The sequence below is a fragment of the Solanum lycopersicum genome, chromosome 2, assembly GCF_036512215.1.
Source record: "Solanum lycopersicum chromosome 2, SLM_r2.1".
NCBI lineage: Eukaryota > Viridiplantae > Streptophyta > Magnoliopsida > Solanales > Solanaceae > Solanum > Solanum lycopersicum.
The window spans coordinates 25,706,108-25,728,412 of NC_090801.1; the positions used below are offsets into that span (position 1 = coordinate 25,706,108).

General features: G+C 32.9%; 2 protein-coding genes and 1 long non-coding RNA gene across 4 annotated transcripts; all 3 read left to right on the forward strand.

Moving 5' to 3' along the window:
* The first annotated feature begins 6,582 nt into the window (after positions 1-6,582).
* Positions 6,583-8,717, forward strand: LOC101252163 (protein ASPARTIC PROTEASE IN GUARD CELL 2). Its single transcript, XM_004253160.5, has one exon. The coding sequence runs from the start codon at positions 7,155-7,157 to the stop codon at positions 8,613-8,615; it is 1,461 nt and encodes a 486-aa protein (XP_004253208.1). The 5' UTR covers positions 6,583-7,154; the 3' UTR covers positions 8,616-8,717.
* Positions 8,718-11,954: 3,237 nt separating this feature from the next.
* Positions 11,955-20,147, forward strand: LOC112940590 (uncharacterized). 2 transcript variants are annotated; one of them, XR_003244932.2, is made up of 5 exons: positions 11,955-12,065; positions 16,062-16,125; positions 16,283-16,344; positions 16,681-16,736; positions 19,871-20,147. It is a non-coding gene; the product is annotated as an uncharacterized lncRNA (long non-coding RNA). The 2 variants fall into 2 exon arrangements; XR_011215128.1 differs by lacking the exon at positions 11,955-12,065 and having other exon boundaries at positions 16,008-16,125.
* Positions 20,148-20,861: 714 nt separating this feature from the next.
* Positions 20,862-21,757, forward strand: LOC138341959 (uncharacterized). Its single transcript, XM_069294141.1, has 2 exons — positions 20,862-21,043; positions 21,136-21,757. Exons 1-2 carry the CDS (start codon positions 20,862-20,864, stop codon positions 21,755-21,757), a joined length of 804 nt encoding a protein of 267 aa, XP_069150242.1.
* Positions 21,758-22,305: the final 548 nt, after the last annotated feature.

Genomic DNA, 22,305 nt, shown 5'->3' on the forward strand with positions numbered 1-22,305 from the left:
CTTAGTCCCCAGTATATTGGTCCTTACAAAATCTCCAAGAGAGTTGGCAATGTAGAAAATGTGTTGGAGTTACCCAAGAATTAGAAGCGGTTCATCTGGTATTTATGTGTCTATGTTGAAAAAATGTTTTGGTGATCCTTCATTGATTGTACAAACTGTGAATGTTAGGATTAAGAATAGTTTAACCAATGAGAAGGTTCCAATTCAAATTTTAGATCGTAAAGTTTGCAAGTTGAGAACAAAGGAAGTTGCATCGGTCAAAGTCCTTTGGAGGAAACAGTTTGTTGAAGAAATAACTTGGGAAGCTGAGGAGGATATGAAGAGGACATATCCACATCTCTTCGAATTCGGAGAGAATGCAAACCAATGTACTAAATTCACTCCCTAGAACTTCATAAGACTATGAGTAAGCATGTTATTACTTGTTTTTATTTGTTGAGTGGTGTAATGTCGTTTAGGGGAAAAGTTCTCATTCGAGGAAAAATGTTACCAAGTGAGAGATTTTGTAACATCTCATAAACCGAAATATATAGGATTAAACAAGAAACTAAGAAGAGTTATTTTTGGAAAGAATTGGAGAAATCTGGAAAATTTCCTAAGTGTAAGAGTAAGATTTTGGTCATTTTCAAACGACCATAACTTTTAGCTCAGGATGAGTTAGGGACATTTCTTCATATGGTTGGAAATACCTTGAGGAGATCTTTCCAACTCTGTTGAGCTTGCAAAATTTTGATATAATATGAGGGAGATATGTCTTTCAAAAGTTGGGTTGTTGGACTGAGGAAAGTCCAATCCGGATTTTAGTAAGGGTAAAATGGTCTTTTCACCCAACTATTTCCTAATTTATTTTAATAGTTTATTACGGGTAAAATTAAGCCTTAATTAAGTTTTAGAAAAGTTAAATACGCTTAGGGCTTGGAGAAAAGAGAAGAGAAGAAGATTTCGCCAAGATCGTTAAGTGAGTTTCTTCGCGGGTGAGATCTTTTTGGGTTGGGGTTTTCCACCCACACAAAATATGTTTAATTCAGCAAAATTAGAGTAGATTGAATGATGAACATTGAAGTTCTTGATGTAAAGTCTTTGGATTCTTGTTGGTTGAATTATAGTATATCTTTGGTTGTTTGATTCGTTTCCCGCGTTGTTTTACGAGTCTAAACTATTGGGTATTGGGAATTTTAGTAATCCAAAGTGTTTGGGGGAATATCCATGGTATTTTAGAAGGATTAGAGATAAAAATTGGAGAAGAAAAATAAAAAAATCCCATTGATAGGCCCTGGGGTGCAACGCCTACCAGAGCCCCTCAAAATAGCCTCTGTCTGACACCACGCCAGGAAGAGCGCCATAGACCAGAGTCTGTCCGTCAGGCTCTGGCACTCCGCGCCTCTCAGTGCGCCAATCACATGGAGACCCCACTCTTTATCTATCTTTTCATAATAGTTCCTAAGTGATGTGCCCACATTTCTTGGTTGATTCGAACCTTCTAAAGTACATCTAAACACCGTGAAGTCATCCATAAAAAGGTGATCATGATCCTTGAATCCATAATCCAATTAAAGGAAAGTTAAGATCAAAGTCAAAAGAGCTAAGAGTCAAGTCTCAAAGTTAAGAAGCAACTCAAAGTGAGTTCTTAAAATTTCCAAAAGTCGTTAACATACATTTTAAAATTTGTTTGAAGACTCAAATTACAAGATGAGGAAGAGTAAAGAGTTGTTTTCATTCTCAAAAGTTATAAGGGGGACTAAGTAATACCTAAGAGTTACAAATGTTTTCACATTTAAACAAGTAAAGAGCCTTCCGTCTAGTTTTCAGACAGAAGTAATAGCTTTATGAAATGAAGCAAGCAAGGAAACTATGATTTCCAAGAGAGAGATTAAAGCAAAGTTTTGAGCACTAATCTCAAACCACAGAATCAGTATGTTTTAAAAACATAAGAGCTAGTATATTTTTGGGAGTAGTATTGAGCATCGATGTGGGGATGAGAGTTCATATAAACTCAAGTCACTATGAAAATCATGTAGCTGTCATGTATAGAAGAGGGTCATACTTTTTAGATAAACCCTTTTCACAGCATACTAGTGAATCCATTAGGCAGTTCATGCAAGGTTATGATGGCCGGGCAGTGTGGGTCGAGTAACGTTGTATCATCACTATAGCTCTTAAATGATGTTTGTCAGTTAGAGAAGCTCCTGCAGAAGTTATCATATTTTCATATACATCAGTTAATTGTATTTTTTACATACATCTCAAAGATCTATTGTATCCATATATACATCCAGATTTTACAACATATTTTCAGTCAGTTTTTTTCTTTATATTGCGGTTACTTTTTAAATTGCATTATATTGAACTGAGTAGTTATTCATGAGTTGAACAGAGCCAAGTTAAGTGTCTCTTCTTACTCATTTCCAGTTTAAGTTTGTTTTAGCTTTCCAAATCGTATACTCGTACATTTAATGTACTGATGTCAGTTGTCCTGCATCATATTATGATGCAGACGCAGGTAACTAGGATCTGCATTCGAAGCACCATTGATCTAGTGAGCAACTCAGTGTCAGTTGGTGAGTCTCCCTTCATTTCGGATGACATCTTTAATTTTAGTTATTTGTTTAGTATTTCGTTGCTAGGATGAGTGGGGGTCCTGTCCAAATATCCATCTTTATATCAGATCCTTCATATACAAATGGTATTAGGTTTCTTACTCGTTTCACTTGTAATTGACTAAGACTTGGGTTGCCACTTTGGCTGGTTATTCTCATTAAATTTATTTCTTGAGATTATATCTTATGTTTGACTCTTTTGCTGAGTTAAGTAAACCAGGCCAATGGTTCGCTCAAGACCACAAATGATCATTGAGTGTCGATCACGTCTATGATGTAGGCTCGAAGCATGACATCTTATTTTCTTTTAAATATATAGGAATGAAAAAAGAGTGGTTTAGCATCTGATTGACCCTCAATTGGGTGAGAAAATATAAGGCTAGTCTTAGTAGGAAAAAAGAAAAGACCTAATTACCCTTCTACAAATGAATGAGATGCCTTAAAAAGAGAGGTCTCACTCAAATGAGCATAACTTTTTACAGTAAGCTTGAAGTTAAGTAAACTTTGTGGCATTTTAAAGAGGACTCAATGACCTTCAATTTGATAGGTTATTCATAACCTAAATCTTTATGTGAAAAAAATATATGATCGATTCTAGTTGACCCAAAACTAAAAATTGATGTGTGACTTAAAAGAACTTCTCTTTAGTTCTTTTAAAAATTTGAGGTGTTACATCTAGTGACCTTAATTAACACCTAAAATAAATTAGAAACACTCGATTCAATTTTGTTCACAATTGAAGAATGGTTCGAGTCTTAATTTTGAAATTCTTGAGATGTTACATTTAGTGTATATAATTTTAGTTTATACACAAAGGATTAAATCCTTGGTTATAATAAGTATATATATTTCTTTATTCACAATATAAGATGAAAATTAGACATGTCAGCGGTACGATTGTAGACAAGATCATATATAATTTTTCTTGATTATGTCAATGGTATAGCTTCAACTTCTTGTGTTAATGCATTTTATATGTATTGAACGGGACCAAGTAGAGATAGTTGTTTTAGACTGACTAACAAAAGCATATTCTCTAAACTATTAAATTTACTTATATTCCTAATCCGATAAAACTATTATGATATATATACATTTATATTGTTTTGATTTATTAAAAGATGTAATTCTAAAATGTGTCAAAATATCTAGTAGATTGGATGATAATAATATATATTGGTGAAATAATAAGTTATTTGATGTAATATATGTCTCGTTATGGATATTGATGATATTCCTCTTTTATATGATTATTTTAATCCGACACATAAAATAAGTTAAGTAGTTCTCTAAAGCAAATTAATCATTGAATTGAAGTTATCAGTAATTTAATTTATTTATTAGTATCTGTAATATTAAAATGGGGATTACATAAGTGTTCAATGTGAAATTTCGAAATATACATAGCGGGGTGTAATTACGAATTCCTTGCGGAACGATTTGTAATTTAATATGGTCAGAATAATTCAAATTAATTATTTAGAATAATTTCCATAATAGAAAAACTCGATAATTAATTTTGTGAGGAGACAAGCATTAGTTTTCTTTTTTAACAAGAAAACTAGGGTGTAATTTTCGGTTGAAAGAGAATATATGTTTTTTGGTTCCCCTCTTTGGAATGGTAATAAATCTCTATAATTAGGGATTCTTCTAACCCTAGAAAGAGAATATGTTTTCTATATGATACTTGCGCACCCAAATATTGAGAGAGTTTGAGTGTGAGCTTGGAATCATTGTAGAAGATAACAAAGTTGTTGTCTATTTTGTGGATTCGCTTGAAGGTATGTCTAATATGTGAATTCGCTTGAAGGTACTTGTTAACTGTTTTAAAAGGTAATTGTTGAATTAAATTTGAGCAAGTTAATGTGTTTTAGCATGATTATATGTGTTCTAACATGAATATTATTGATATATATTATTCTTATAAGCAATATTGTAGGCTTCAGTTGTGCATATAGTTTTGATCCAACAACATATGCATCAAGGTTAGAGCATATAGGCTCACATGAGTCACACTTTGTGTCCTCACTAGAACTTGTCATGTAGTTTTATTCAATTTTATATGATATGACCATGTTTGTCGTTTTGAGATATGAAGCTTCAACATCAAGGACTGTAAAGATGATAGAGAAAGTATAGAATAATTTATGTATAACAAGTGATAAATTAATTGTGGTATTTGGACATATTAATTAGGGATAATGCGCAAGTATCCCCTCAACCTATGCCCGAAATCTCAGAGACACACTTATACTATACTAAGGTCCTATTACCCCCTGAACTTATTTTATTAATAATTTTCTACCCCTTTTCAGACTACGTGGCAGTATCTTGTGGGCCCAACACTGGTTTATTTTTTTTCAAGCTAGTGCCACGTAGGCTAAAATGGGATAGAAAATTACTTATAAAATAATTTCAAGGGGGTAATAGGACCTTAATATAGTATAAATGTGTCTCTGGTATTTTGAGCATAGATTTAAGGGGTACTTGTGCATTTTCCCTATTAATTAAGTTGTAAAACTTAAGAAGAAAGATTTTAATTAATAAAATTGGCATTCCAGCTAGCGGTCCAATGTTGTCGTTACACATTTAAAGTGATGCTTTTCTCATTTTAACGTAATTCTAATGAGTCGACAGTAAAGTTTATTCGATGATGAAGTGATTTTAAGTAGTAGACACCAGGCAACTATCTAATTTATTACAATCAAAATGCATCGATCAGTATATATAACAAATTAATGTGTGCAACTACACAAACAAAAAATAATATTTTATTTCCATAGTCTGATGGTGATATATATTCTCCTGTTAACAAAAATTCTACTTATTACATTTTTCTTTATGTATTGAAAATGATTTTTTTGTATAAATATAAGCTTCGAGGATCCAACATACATACATATGTTAGTTAATCTTCACTTGGAAACTCAAATTGTACTTTTATGTACTTGATAATTACACTTTACGCAGCAACCAAAAATCATTTCCAACACATGCATGCTACCTATCACACAAGTAGTGCACCTCTTCTATCTATATTATTGTATATTGTTGTGTTTATAGAAAGATTAAATTTATTTTTAAATATCAAGTATTAATATTTTATGTATTGTTTTGTTTGATTTATTAAAAATATCATAAAAATATTATTTATAAAGATACCCTCCATTATTATGATTGAAAAGATGTAAAAGAGAATTTGGGGCACAATTGAATTTTAAATTGAGCTAATAATGCATGCATTAAAATCATTGCATTACTAATATCTAAAAATTTATGATATTCTTAATATACACTTAACACCACAATAGAGTGTATAATCGATATAAACATTAATTGCACATAGGTTAGGTTAGAAAAATGTATCATACAAGATATATATAATAATAGACAAAATTAATGTATATATAATTTTTTTAATACACTCTACTAAATGAACCTTTATTTTTTTACTTTTTAAGTTAGATAACAATCCATTACCACTTAGGGAAATTTGAGTTATATGACAGTTTTACGAGGAGATGAAACAGAGAAACTCAAGCCTTTGTCTGTTTAGAATATAATTTATATGTATTTTGGGGTATATTTAGACCTAAAATCTAATTTAATGATTTTGGAGAATCACTTGAACATTGTCAAACAAAGTTATAGAGTCATAATTGTTTATAATTAGTACTGGTAATTATTTATATGAGTAGTGCTACCTTTTTATCCTGTCTCCCTTTCATTTTCATCATCTGCTGAATTGTTTACAATATTGTCATTTGCTTCATCTGTCAACTAAGTTTTGCAAGAAAAATGTAGAATTCGTTATATTTAATTTCCCGCAAACAAAACATTATTGTAGACAAAGTATATTTTCAGCTGTAAATTATCAACTGAAAGTTTTTTTTGACCCTTTCCCATTTTACAATTTTAACTTTTAAAAATTTCTCATAACCAAAATTTAATTTGAGCAAATGGAAGTGGTGAATCAATCCAAAACAGCCTTGTTAAAAAAGAATGATATACTTTTTTTAAAAATATTTATTAAAAAATAACACCTTTAATTTTGGCAATACTTTAATTTCAAGTGACATATTTAAGGCTATAAAATTAAGAATATTTTAACATTTATAATATAACTTTAATTAAACTGTATGACAAATTGTATTAGATTATTACTTCCTTCGTCCGGTACTGTTTGTCAGGTTGAGCTTTTTAAAAGTCAATTTGACTAATTTTCGAAGTTAAATTAACTTACATTATTCAATATTTTAAATAAAAAATATAATATTTTAAAACTATATAAAAAATATTATAAATGTAATTTTTTGCATATTAATATAATAAAAAAATATATTTATTTAAAATTTTTATAATTTACTTTTAAAAATAAAAATTGTAACAAATAATACAAAATATTTGTGAATACTAATGATTTCCAAATGGGGTACCTTTTTGTTGTAAATAAGTGGAAAGGCAAAGTAGATAAATTCGCCTTTCCTAAGTATCCTTTTGGTCACAATTTCCAAGAGAAAAGAACAGAAAAGAAAAGAAAAGAAAAGAAAAGAGAGAATGTTTGTCCCTTCAATATTTTTGGTGTTCATCATGAGTTGCATAATAAGTGCAAGTGTTAGTTATGAAAGCAAGAGCACATCTGGGCATGCAATCTCATTTCCCACCCATGAACACTTGGATGTCAACCAAGCCATTAAAGAAATAATCCAACCTCCTGAAACAGTACATGATAATATTAATAATATTGTGGATGATGATGATGACAATAGCAGATGGAAGCTGAAACTTCTTCACAGAGACAAATTGCCTTTTTCTCACTTTACTGATCATCCTCACAGTTTTCAAGCTCGCATGAAAAGAGACCTCAAAAGGGTCCATACACTTACTAATACTACTACTAATGATAATAATAAGGTAATTAAGGAGGAGGAATTGGGGTTTGGGTTCGGAAGTGAGGTTATTTCCGGTATGGAGCAAGGCAGTGGAGAATACTTTGTTAGAATTGGTGTTGGTAGTCCTGTTAGACAACAATACATGGTTATTGATGCTGGTAGTGATATTGTTTGGGTTCAGTGCCAGCCTTGTACCCATTGTTACCATCAGTCTGACCCCGTATTTGACCCTTCCCTTTCTGCTTCTTTTACTGGTGTACCATGTTCTTCCTCCCTTTGCAACCGCATAGATAACTCTGGTTGTCATGCTGGTCGCTGTAAGTACCAAGTCATGTATGGTGATGGATCCTACACCAAAGGGACCATGGCCCTCGAGACTCTTACTTTTGGCCGCACAGTTATTCGTGACGTCGCCATCGGATGTGGCCATAGTAATCACGGTATGTTTATTGGGGCTGCCGGTTTGTTGGGTCTTGGAGGAGGCTCCATGTCACTTGTTGGACAACTCGGTGGACAAACAGGTGGAGCCTTTAGTTACTGTTTGGTTAGCCGGGGCACTAATACTGGATCAACTGGATCACTTGAATTCGGGCGGGAAGTATTACCCGCCGGTGCAGCATGGGTACCACTTATCCGAAACCCACGGGCTCCGAGTTTCTATTACATAGGCATGTTGGGTCTTGGAGTTGGAGGAGTGCGTGTACCCATACCTGAAGATGCATTTAGATTAACTGAGGAAGGAGATGGAGGAGTGGTTATGGATACAGGGACAGCCGTTACAAGGCTTCCCCACGAAGCCTATGTGGCATTTCGCGATGCCTTTGTAGCACAAACATCAAGCCTTCCACGGGCGCCTGCCATGTCAATATTCGATACCTGCTATGATCTTAACGGATTTGTAACAGTTCGTGTACCAACTATTTCCTTTTTCCTCATGGGTGGTCCTATCTTAACACTACCAGCTAGGAACTTCCTAATTCCAGTGGATACAAAGGGAACATTCTGCTTTGCATTTGCTCCATCTCCATCCAGACTTTCCATAATAGGGAATATCCAGCAAGAAGGCATCCAAATTTCTATTGATGGAGCTAATGGTTTTGTGGGATTTGGCCCTAATATTTGCTAGCCATGCATGCATGCATGTGATTAGTTATAGTAAATTAGTTTCAATAATAATGTATGTCATCATACAAGATATGAAGTATATAAACCATATATATTACTAGTAGTTATGTGCCTATTGAGTACGATCACAAACATTTATGCACCGGCGCCACTATAAATGTCTAAATAAATGAAGAAAAGAGAGATAAATCATGCTGTCTTCCTTCGGCTACATCCTTGAATATATGGGTATCGACTACATATTGGATCTAATCAAGTAGCTTTGATTCAAACCAACCTTATATATGTCTGAAATTGTGCTTTGATCGACAAAAGTCTCGAGGTAGAATATCGAGACTTTTGTATACAGAGTTGTATACACCCTTGAAAATATGGGTGGGACTACAGTTAGAATATTGACTACATATTTGATCCAATCAAGTAGCTTTGATTCAAACCAACCTTATATTTGTCTCACATTTTGCTTGATCGACAAAAGTCTCTAGGTGAATTTTTTATAAGACTTGAATAATTTTCCTTTCTTTAAGCTCGCTTTTTGAATGTAATTTAAACTCAAAATGTAATTTGATAATTTTAAATAAACACTTAAACATTGTCAAACAAAGCTAAGAGTCATATATTATTTGTTTATAATTAATATTAATACTGGTAATTTAATTCATATGAGTAGTGCAACCTTTTTATCGTGTTCATTTTTGTCATCTGCTGGATTGTTTACAATATTGTTGTTCGCTTAATGTATCAACTAAATTTTGCAAGAAAAATGTAGAAATTATTATATTTAATTTCCCGGCCGCAAACAAAACACTAATGTAAAAATTTCAAATTCATACTTTTGAGTACTTTTATATATACTCTCTCCGCTTCACAAAGAATAACCTTATTTGACTTGAAACAAACTTTAACAATATAAAGATGACTTTAAATCTTGTGATTCTAAATTAAAATTAGATCAAATGTACAAAATTATCATTTGATCTTGTGGCCTTAAACATGCCACGTGAAAAATTGAAATTAAAATGTTAACAAACAAAAAAAGATATCATTCTTTTTTAAACAAATTAAAAAGAACAAAAAATTATTATTTTTTAAACGGATGTAGTATATATTATTTTTAAAAAAACCAAAATATAAATATTAAATTGTTTTCTTTTTCTGAACATTATTATGGCATGTCAACGTTACAGTGAGAGCGAGAGAAAATAATTGATATAATTATTAAGGAATTAATTAATAAGTACAACTTTTAGGTGTAATGATGGTTCAATTATTGGCATGTCTTACATACACCACTTTGCTTTTGTGACATTAATTTCCACTCTTGTTATTTCTTTTGAATTTGGTGGGTTGGCGTTTTGTTCTATTTTAATGCACCCACTTTCTCTCAATATAATAATAATATTTACCTTGGTATTTCTTTTCTAATATTATTTATTCATTTACTGATAGAGATTGTTTGGCAACTAGTATTAGATTAGTGGAGTGTTTCTATGTAATAATTAATTAAATTAATAAAATAAAATCATTCACGCGTTGTTATTAAATTCAAACATGACTTGTTGCGTATAGTAACTCCGGTAATGCGTTCTCATCAAAATTAAGTAGGTGTTGAGATGATATAAAATTCATAGTAAAAAAAAGTACATGTAAAAAAAATTGAATAATTTGTATACCAAACTTCAATTCGATATAGTTAAAAGTATTATATTAAAGTTATAGTATGATTGTATTACAAAGATAGCGTTTATATTTTTCTATATGTGAAGGCAACATCTAATAAAGGATCAAAAACTAAAAAGATATTAAAAAAAAAAACAATTGACACCATTGAAAGGCATATATTTGAATTGTTTATTTAAGTCTTTAACTTTCATTTTTGACTTGCATTAATGACTAATGAACCTATTGATATATGACCTTCATTAAGGGCCTGTTTGGAATGACATTTTGGCAATAGGATTTAATGTATTTGGTGTAATTATAATGTCTTGTCCTATTTGGAAGAACAAATAATTACTTGGTCAGTAGGTAATTAGTGTAATTGGCAGGATTACACTCTACAATTTGCATGCAGAGGTTGTGAATTGATGGTAATTACGTGATGTAATTACCACTTAATTTTTTTTTAATTTTAATTTTTTTGTTTTAAATTTTTACTTCTATTATTTTAGGTTCTTTTTTATTCTTATTATTCTAAAATTTATAAAACTACATTTTTTTTATTTTATATTATTATATTTCATTTTCTTCTTATTCTCAACATTACTTTACGTGATTCTATGTAAAATTCTCGTATTATCTGTAAGATCCCGAAAATGAGATAAAGTGTCTAGAGCCTAACATGTTTTTCATAAAGTTATAATGTCCTAAATACGCTTAAAATATAGTATATAGGTGGTAGCTAAAATATTAGAGGTATTGGAAGTCAAACGTTGAGGGACGCCTAAGACGTTCGACGACTAAGTCACCTAGATGCCTAATATGTGGTTCTATGTGTTTGTGGGTGTTTAATGATGTTCTAATGTTCTAAAATATCTTATTATATGGTTTAGAGGCAGTGTGAAAAGTTTGAATTGATTTGGAAGTTGAACGTCAAGGGACGACCAAGACCTTGACGACTAGTTGCTTATGTGCCTCATGTGTCTTTGTATGCCTAAATCTTTATGATATGAGTCTAATAAGTCTTTAAAATGGTTTTAAAATGATGTTTTATTGTGTTATACTACGTTTCGTGAAGTTTGGAGGTCAAACGCCCAAGAACGTCCAAGACGTTCGAAAGATAGCCCCAAGACGTTCATCGTATGTCATGTTGGGGCCAAGGCTGTTTGGACATCTAATAGGTGTTTGTTTTGGATGAAATATATGTGGTAGGTCTATAACTTGTTAAGGTTTGTAATCACGTTGGAAACGTCCGAGTACGACTTCTAAAAGGCCCCACAAGAGGCCTCAAAAGAAGGACCCAAAACCAGTGTGCAGGCTGTCTCAGGCAGATCCTGGCGACGGAGCAGTCAACGGCCAGCCATGGCTGTGATGGCCCGTCAAAGGGTCCCGTCATGAGGGACTTATCCAAGGATGAACAGAGGAACCTTGGTCAGCCACTGTAGCCAACGACGGAGGCCTGTGATGGCCAGTCGTGGCTTTAACGCCCCGTTAAGGCCCATCCATCGCACGACTGCCTCCTGCGCATGTCTGCTGCCAATTAAAGGGGTGAATGGGAAATTCACCCCACGTCCCTCCTGACTATAGTAGATTTATGTCACTATTTTTTGGTGAATATAAGTCATCAAAAACGTGATCACCCCATTCTAGAATCCTCTAACAAGATTGAAACATTTCCCTCCAAAAATACTCTCTTTAGAAACCACCATTGTTGGTGAAGCTCAAGAACAAATTCAAGCTGGGTTTTCCATGGATGAATCATCATGTTTAAGAGGTTTTCAACTAGACAAAGGTATGGTGATCTTCATCTCTAGTTATCTTTTCATCTAGAGAGCCATTCTCAATGTTTTTCAAAGAAATCTTATGATCAAGTTTCCGATCTTCCAATCTCGCCATGAGTTCTTTTTAAAAATATTTTTAATGATTAAATCATGATGAATTGAAGTTAATACAATAATATATATAAAATATTAAATTTAATTCCATTTATAAAGTTTTTCATTTGTTTAGTATAAATTTTAAGTAATTAATTTTAGTTTTTAAAATTTATTATATTTTATGATTGCGTGCATCCAAAGAGAACATGTGTAATTAAAACCGGTCTGTATAATTACTAGACAGTGTAATTACTAGGCTGATAATTGCACTAATTCCAATTCCCAAGTGGCTTTCCAAACAGGCCTTAAGTAAATAATCATTCACAAAATATAAAATATCAAATTGGACTATAATGTCTCATACCAAACACAAATTGAATATCGTAACTAGGGGTGGGTGTTAGTATTCGATTTGGGATTTCTAAATTTCGAATTCAGTAATTTCTAGTTAAAAGTAGATATCAAATATTAAAATTTTGAATTTTGGTTCGATAATTCGGTAATCAATAAATCAAACTTTGGTTTGGTATGATATTCGGCGACTGTATTGAACTTGTAGTTGATTGTATTGCAAATTTAACATTATTATTGAAATCGTTTCTATTTTTCTATATGGATGCATAATATAAAAGAGTATTAACAAGTAAAAGGCCATCAAGAAAACTAAATTGTATAAAAGAGTATTAACAAGTAAGAGGCCATCAAGAAAACTAAATTGACACAACTTAAAGACATGTATTTGGGCTGCTTATGTTTAGTATCTAACTTTCTCTTTGAACTTGTGCTTAGTGAGTTATGAACTTTATATATGGGTTTCATTAAATAAATAATTTGATATTCGAAAAAATAACTAGTATCATATGATTCTAATTTCTTATACCAAACTCAAACACAAGTATCGTAATTCTAAAATTTTACTTCCAAACGCCATATCAAAAATTGAATTATCAAATACGAACTTATCAAGCAAATTAATTAGGCTCAATAATCCGTCTTTAATTTTGATATTCTATGTCCAGCCTTTATTGTAATTCTTACTCCCAAATATCAAATTAGGAAAAAAGTTGATTTCATCTGATAATTCGATTCTCAAAATTTGTGTCTAGACCCAGGGGAAACACATTCTTTCAAGATAAGCCGAAGAAATATTTTATTATTTTGTGTTAAAATTCAATTTGCTAGGATAGTATTTTTTTCTTATATAAGTTTAGGTTAAAACAGACAAAGGAAAAAAGATTTGATAGTATTTTAGCAACGAATGATCTAAGCCGCCACTATGAAATAGATATATTTGCTTACTTTAAGCTAATTTTCCGCTTAATCATTAATATATAATGTTATTATATAATGGTAAACCTTATCACCATCAAAGTACCGCACCTAGCGAAAAAAGAAACATGCCTTTTTGAAGATCACTTGTCTACGTAATAAAGTATAAAACCAAACCCATTGATGACCCTCTAAAATTGACAGCGTAATAAAGTATAAAACCAAACCCATTGATGACCCTCTAAAATTGACAGCAATTTTTATATAGGCACCTCAACTAGACGATGCTTATTTTAGAAACTTTAAGTAGGATCCTATTATGTCATTTAGACAATTTCTTTTGAGTTGACATATTATGTTTCTTACACTACTTTGAGTGTGTGAAAGACATAATTTTATGGTTTTAAAACTTTTTTATCTCTTTTTCTTCCTTCTCTCTCCTTCCCACATTTCCTGCACCATATAAAACCACTTTGCCACCGTTATATATTCAACTTTCTCCTCTCTTTGTCATTTCTTAACGTGGAAAATTAAATCAATTATATATATCAACAAAAATAATTTAAGAAAGGATAAAAAAATATGTCTAGAGCATATATCTTCTTTATAACATCAAATTTTTCCGCCTAATTTTTTTCTTAGTTTCATTGCCGGAAAGTTTGCTGAATCCTTCAGATTTTTGTTAGTCTATTTTCACCTCCCTTTATTTGAGTTAATTTTTTTCAGATTCTATTTTTGAAATATTAATTTTCGACTTCTCAAAGTTTTTACCTTTTCTATTTTGATGAACCCATTTCAAGTAAATTCATAAATAGATATGATTTTATCATGGATAAATTTTTTTGGGTACTTTGAAACTTTCAAAATGAGCAGTTCCAATAGTGAAGGTTATAGAAGAAAAAAAGAAGAAGATAAATTTAAGGATTGAAGAAATGGTAATAGTATGTTAGTTAAATTATGGGTATTTACTTATGACCCAATTTGGTTATAGATATTTGAAAAAAAAAAAGATGATAGTAGTGATAATTTTCAAACTTGAAGAAGAAGACATCAAAGTAATAGTGGTTATAGGAGGAGGAGATGTGGAAATGGTGGAAGAGAAAAATAAAAGTATTGTAGATTTTATTTCCCCCCTTTTTTCTTCTTTATTAAAAGGTAATTTTTAAAGTAATTAACTAATTAAGTAGTTTTAAAATGGGCTTTTATTCATAATATTTTTTTAAAATATTTTTTTTAAATATATATGTTACGTGCCATTATTTAATTCTCTACTTTGACATATCTTCGGAAAGTGTAATACACACATCTTATATATTTGGCTGATTACCAAAACGTATCAATATGACACAACGTTCCCCTAGTTAAGGTGTTTAAAATGAATAAGTCCTACTTGAGGTGTCCAAGTGAAATTGATGCCAACTTTAGGTGGTTGCTGATGGGTTAGGCAAAAGTAAAAATATTTACAAATCTCAATATATATATGTATGCATGTGTGATATATATATATATATATATATATATATATATATATAATACTCATATGAATGTGTAGACATATTAGGAGAGTTATGATTAGAAACGAAGTTACAAGGGACAAAGTGATAATGACTCTCGTGCAAAACAAGATGAAAAAAGCAAGACGGAGATGTTGCAGACATGCAAAGAGGAGGTGTGTGTACGCTCTAATAAGAAACCGCGCAACATGAAGTATAAGAGGTAGAGGTAGATTGAAAAATAATCGAGGAGAGGTGATTTGGTTAGACATAGCTCAACTACATATTACTAAGAAATAACACTAAATATATAAAAAGGTATGAAAGTCGAGAAATAGAGTAGATATTTTAGTGGGAGAGATAAGGTCATAACATCATCCCGTCCCCTCCTAATAGTAGTAGTTAGTATCAATCAATTTCTTATTCTCTGTAACAGCCCGTATTACGCATATACTTGTTGTATTCTTGTGATACTGGCTTTACAGTATAGGTGAGGGACCATGTTCCTTATATTATTAGTGTTGATTTAAACTATCCGGGAAAGTGATGTAATGTCTTGCATGTTTCAGCATGTGTACTGTAAGTTAACTCCAACGGAAATATTTAAACTAGAGATAGTAAGGTGGTAATTGAGCTTAAAGTTGAAAGTTAAGTTCTAAGTTGAAGAAAAAGAAATTAATGTTCAGAAAATGGAATAAAATAATTGAGATTCTTGCTTGGATAAATTAAGCTACCAGTTGCATCACCTACTTGAGTTATATGGATAAAGTTAAAGAGCCCAAGTTCGATGGATCAGATTTAGGCCTATATTAATGGGCTCAACTTAAAGCCCAAACCTATTAAAAGAAAATAAAATATGAAAGTAAGCCCAACAACCAATCTTCCAAGGCCCATTACAGTTGAGGCCCAAGTAAAAGCAAGTAGGTTCATCACATAGTTTGACATTTTGAGTTGCTTGATGTACATAAGCAGGTACATCACCTACCTGACCAATTATTGGCTGAAAATGGACCAAAAATTGAGGAGGTTCTAAAGGATATTTTTGTAGTCAGTAAAGCTCCATATAAATCAAATATGATCTGATCTTTTCACCCATTTTAACATATAAAAAAAGGAATTAACTTCAGCTCTCTCTCTTTTCTCTTAAAGCTTAAACCAGCAGCCTTGAAAACTTCTAGGGTTTTTGAAGAAACCCTCATATCTGCAAACCAAGGTAAGTGAAAACACATGTATTTAACTTAATTCTCCATGGATGATTAGGAAAACATGTTATTCATGTTTAAGTATAAGTACAAAAATAGAATATTTCTAGAAGCTACTACTTACTTCCTTTGTTATTAAGATACTTTTTCTTCTTTCTTTGGTTTAAGTGTGAATGAAAGTTGAAGTTTTAGACGAATTCAAGTTAAAAGGAGAAGTTGCAAAAATTGAGGTAAGGTAATTACTCCATTTTGTACTCATTATGTATGATTTTGAGTGAGGAATTAGGGGTGTGCTGTCATGAAGAACTCAAGGGGGTGATGGAGTTCAATAATTGGTTGTATAATAAAGAATAACTGAGGTTGTTTTATGTGAATTGTTTTTAATGTAACTTGGTTAATCTTGGAAAAGGATATATGATGTATGTGTCAGACACAGAATGAGAGTGTGGTGATACGCACTATGTTAAGAGTTGTATGAACTCATTATTTGTCAAAGTTATACACTGTTTTCTGTGGCTCACGGTGTGATATCTGCTAATTTTAGTTTGTCATGACTTAAATTGTAGATTAAAACCAAAAAGGGGAAGCTAAATCGTGATAGTTATATAGGTCAGAGGATAAGGTATGTAAGGCTATTCGATTCCATATTCCTTGGCATGAAATCTGATACTTGATGATTAATATCAATAAAGTGAATCTCTTAAGTGATATTCCTAGTAAAGGACACATAGTGGCTGCGTACTATCTCCAAATAGCTAACAATATTTCTCCCTCTCCTTAGTGACTATAATTACTTCATTATATGTTAACTATTCTATACTTGTGCGATTATTCTCCCATGTGCTGGTATAAAAATGGTCTTTACAAAAGCAAGTTTGGTGAATCCTCCTCTTTGTTATTTGAAGTCAATCGTGTCATAAAGTTCTTAAAGTAATGTGTTGATGTTACTTAGCTCCTTATGTCATTGTTACTGTAACACTTTGAAAATTCAAGATGAGTCTTAAAGCTTAAAATAGGTTATATGAAGTTTAAACACTATTTTAGCACCTATTTTAGTGAATATAGGTCATTTGAGAAGTTTAGGAATCAAAACGTCCAAGAACGTCCAAGACGTTCGAAAATTAGTTCTAGGAGGTACTAGCCTGCCTAAGCCTATTTGGCAAGCTTTTAGAAGTGAAAAATCCATGAAAACTGGTGGAATAGTAGTTAGTAGGTGATTAAGATGATTTGTGGTAGAAACTTCCGGGTATTACTCCCCAAGGACCAACAAAGGTCCCTTGAGTAGGACCCTAGCACGTAGGAGGCAACACTGTCTGGGCAGTATGCAACCACGAGAGGGCAAACTGCGGCTTGTACGTGGATCGATGGGGCGTCAATGCTAAAGGTTGACTAAAACTTATCCAAAATGTATGAGACCTCTCCTAAACAAGTCTCTGACCAAAACGATGATTGTGCAGCATGGGCGGAGGCCTGTCCGTCGATGGACCAACGACCCGTTGATCGTGATTTCGTCGATGGGCCTGCAATTTTCCTGCACATATTAACTTCATTTTTATTTAATTAGTTAAGGGATTAGGTGGTTAATTAGGGATTTAAGGGAGTCTATTAAGTTAATTAACCCCCATATAAAGACCTCAACCCTCGTTAGATTAAACACAACTTACAAAACAAATCCTTTTCCTTCTCTCTTCTTTCTCTCTCTATTGGAAGACACCATTGAAGACTAGCTAGGGGAATGATTTGGAAACTTTAAAGGGACTATTTCAACCTAAAATATTCATCATACGTTAAGGTAGGAGATCTAATTCTCCTTAGAGACCTCTTTTCTCAAAGGGTTCCTTCAAAAATATTTTAAAAAATTGGGTTCTTCTCAATCTCAAAAATAGGGTTATGAATTGATTTGTTTATGTTTTATATTGGATAATATGAATAAATTAACATGTATTCTAACTTAATTATGGTATATCTTGATGATTTAGTTTAGTTTTTAGATGGTGACCCTTAATCCTAGGTTTGATATTGACATGAATTAGGTTGAAATTGATTCAATTGACTTGGTTATTGGTTGAATTGCTATTAATTGATTTTGTTACATTAATCATGAAATTTTTTTAGTGTATTGTACTCTTTCATGCTAGTTCTTGATATGATAATCTAGGTTAGGAATCGAATTAACCTAAGTGTCTATCTTAAGCTATGATCTAGTATTAAATTGTGATGTAGTGATTCTCCTAGCCTTGCTATCATGTTGATTATGGAAATATGAAGTTGTACATCTAAATTGGATTTAATTGAGGGTTTATGGTAAGACCTTGATGATTAACTATGATGGAGACTTGGAAGTATGAAGTTGTACATCTAGATTGGATTGAATTGAGGGTTTATGGTAAGACCATGATGATTAACTATTAAGTCATGATGTTATATTGGAGTAAGCCTTGTATTACGATTGATAGGATAGTATGATGTTTAATTGAAATATCTTGACTATGTTGTGAGGTTGATTAAGGTGTATGCATTGTAAGGATGCTGATGACTATCAATGTGCCTTATTATGATATGAAATGCTAATGTGCTAACCTCACTTATATGAATTTTAATGAAAGGACTTATACTCATGCGATTCTTATTGACATATTGATGATGATGATTATACAAGGGCTAGATCCTATGACCTAAACTAAGCTATGATTGATAATAAAAGACCTAAAGACATTTCAATAAAGGGACTCTAGCTTAGCACCAAGTGAACTAGAGTGAGGAGTCTCCCTTCCCACATAGGCACCAAAGTACTCTTGGTACTGGAGACTACAATGCATGGAGCATAAAGAGAGTACCAACTATATCTCCTAGTTCTTGAACTATGTTCCCCCCCATAGGAATACTAGCTAGTGGATCCACGTAGTTGCAATGTTTTGATGTTTTGGTACTACCTTGGCAAGTAGTCCACCTTCCTTTGGTGTAGGTTTTTATGACAATGGATTCCACATTAGCTCATGTGGTCTATGTCGGTTAGGGAAAGATGTTCCCAAAAAGTAAAGTGAATGAAAGGATTGAACTCTAACTAGGATAACCTAAGGGGTCTAGCTTAATCTAGGTAGGGGTATGGGACTCTAAATAAGCATTGCACTAGTTATCCTTGAGGGGAGTCTTAGGAGGATGTTCTTATGTATCTTTATGATTATGATGATATATGATATGTATATGATGAACTTGCACATTGTTTATACTATATGTTGATTAGGTCACTTATGAGTATGTGTTGGTTTACATTGTTATAGTAAGATGAAATGTTTATCTAAATTTCATGTTATGTGTTGTAAGATGTTAGTCATGATTCTTTTTGGGTTACTTGATTGAGTAAGGTTATGGGGCTTTGGTTGGTCATTGCACTTGTTGACTCGATAGGGGTTCATGGGTAATGGTCTTGCTTTGTTATACTGGAGTGTACTCTTATTCATAGTTGTTGTGAGATATGACTTTATGATGGAGTTATTTATATATGTATCTACTTACATGGTATGAAATATTGATATAACTAGACTTGATGTTGTAGTATTGTGATAAACATGCCTATGGCTTAATAAATGTGAAATGTTAATTGGAATGGTCTTGTTGAATGTTCATAAGGGTTTTTTCATAGAAAATTACATAATTTAAGAAATGCCCTTTTCTTAGTGTATTTTATAAGTATATGTGCATATTGTCTCATACTTAGTACAAGTGACATACTAAACCCTCTTCCTTTCCCCCCAGCATTTTAGGTTCTGGTCATAGAAGGCTCATTCTAGACGACTTGAAGAAGACTTGGATATTCTCTACCATCCAAGCGGGTAGGTCCTCACTTTCGTAGGGCGATGACCATATCTACCTTATGGAGTTGATTTTTTTCTAAGATACTTATGTTTATTCAATTTTCATTTGAGTACAATTTGTATAAGCTTATATGTCGCTTCTTTACATTGATGTAGGGCTATGCCCAAATTTCTATGATCATTTAGATGGTATGAGATGAGACAATCCTTAAGACTAAGTTCTATCTTATATACATATATGTTTAATAAAAGTAGAAGACTATGTAAACTTCCTATACGAAGGGTCTATGTGTACTCGATATATATTTATCATATGTATGTAGATGACCTCCAAGTAGAAGTGATAAAAGTTTTCAAATTTCCGCCAAATTTGACTTATGAATAAGTAAGATAAGAGGCTAGTCTTAGTCCTCAAAGAGGACGACGACACCAGTTACATCTAGGGGGTAAACCCGAATGTGAAAAACTTGGTATTAGAGCATAAAGTTGAATTATCTTATAATTAATATCTCTCTCAACCACGTCTGTGTATGTTCGTGTTCATAATTGTGAAGCGCGCCACACTTATGGATAGGAACCTACATGATGCCTAGGAAACTCTCATTTTCTTAGAAATCTTATATCGTGCCATTAGAGTATACTTATGGTGTGCTTTTGCATCTAATCCTATTGTTGTGATTATAGGAAGAATGAGCACTCTGACTTGAAGAGGAAATTGCTAATGTGGGAGCTCCTCCCCATGGTGATCAAGTTCCTTCACTTGAAGAAGATGCTAATATGGAACAAGCTCTGGTCAACCTCCACCCTTAACAGATGGACATATAAGGGCTTCCCTCATCCATTTGGCTCAATCCTCCACTATTCAAGCCCAAGCTATGACGACCTAAGACAATCGGGAGGTTGTACCCCGTCCTCATTAACAAGTTACTACTATGGCTTCCAGTCTAAGGGACTTCACTCAAATGAACCCTCCTACCTTCTACGGGTCTAAGGTTGAGGAAGACCCCCAAGAATTCATCAATAAAGTCTATAAGATACTCTTGGCTATGGGGTTGTCCACAAGTGAGAAGGCCGGGTTGGCTACTTATCAACTCAAGGACATGGATCAAGCATGGTTTGTGCAATGGAGGGATAATAGGCCATTGAGGGATGGTCCGTTGACTTGGGAGATCTTTAAGAAAGATTTTTTAATTGGTTCTTTTCTAGGGAGATGAGGGAAGCTAAAGTTGCGGATTTCATCAACCTTCACCAAGGAGGTATGAGTGTTCATGAATACTCTTTGAAATACACTAAATTGTCGAAATATACTCCTTCATTGATTTCCGATCCTAAAGATGAAACGAGCCTCTTTGTGATGTGGGTGTCAGATGATTTGCAAGAGGAGTGTCATTCGCCTATGTTACATGACAACATGAAAATTTCTCGTCTTATGGTGCATGCCAAGCATGTGGAAGAGAAAAGAGATAAGAGGAACAGTAGAGATTCCAAGAGGGAAAGATCGTTTGAAGGAGGTTCTTCAAAGAATAGGATTGAGATACAAGACAAGTCTAGGTTTAAGAAGCGGGTTTCAAGTCAAGTTTCTTCCAAGTTCTCTAAGTCTAGTGGTAATAGGGTGTCTAACCCTAAGTTTAAGAAGATAAAAGTTTATAATTCACCAACCGATAAACGAACTTGTGGAAAATGTGGCAAGAAGCACTACGGTGATTGCCTTAAGGGGACGGACAACTATTTTTGTTTTGGTAAAATTGCGCATAAGGTTAGGGATTTCCCTAATGTGAGGGTTCAACACAAGGGTAGTGGTCAAGCTCAAGCAAGTGGTTCTAATTAGACTCCAAAGAAGAACCACTTCTATGCTCTTCGCTCTAGGGTGAGCAAGAGACTTCTTCCGACGTGGTGATCGGTATGTTGAAAGTTTTCTCTATTGATGTATATGCCTTACTTGATCCTGGTGCTACTTTATCCTTTGTTACTCCTCTAATAGAAATTAAGTTTGATATTTTACCCGATATTTTGCATGAACCTTTTATAGTGTCTACTCCAGTGGGAGAGTCGGATGTTGCAAAAAATGTGTATGGAAATTGTCCTATAATGTTGCCCAATAGAGTTTCTTATGTTGAACTAATAGAACTTGATATGTTTGATTTTGATGTTATATTGGGTATGGATTGGTTGCATGCTTACTTTGCTTCTATTTATTGTAAAACAAGGGTGGTGAAGTTTTACTTTCCAAATGAACCCTTATGAGAGTGGAAGGGGGAAAAATCTATTTCTAGAGGTCATGTCATCTCTTGTCAGCATACAAAATGATCTCCAAAGGTTGTCTATACCATATTGTAAGAGTCCAAGATCTAGACTCTAAAATTCCTTCCATTGAGT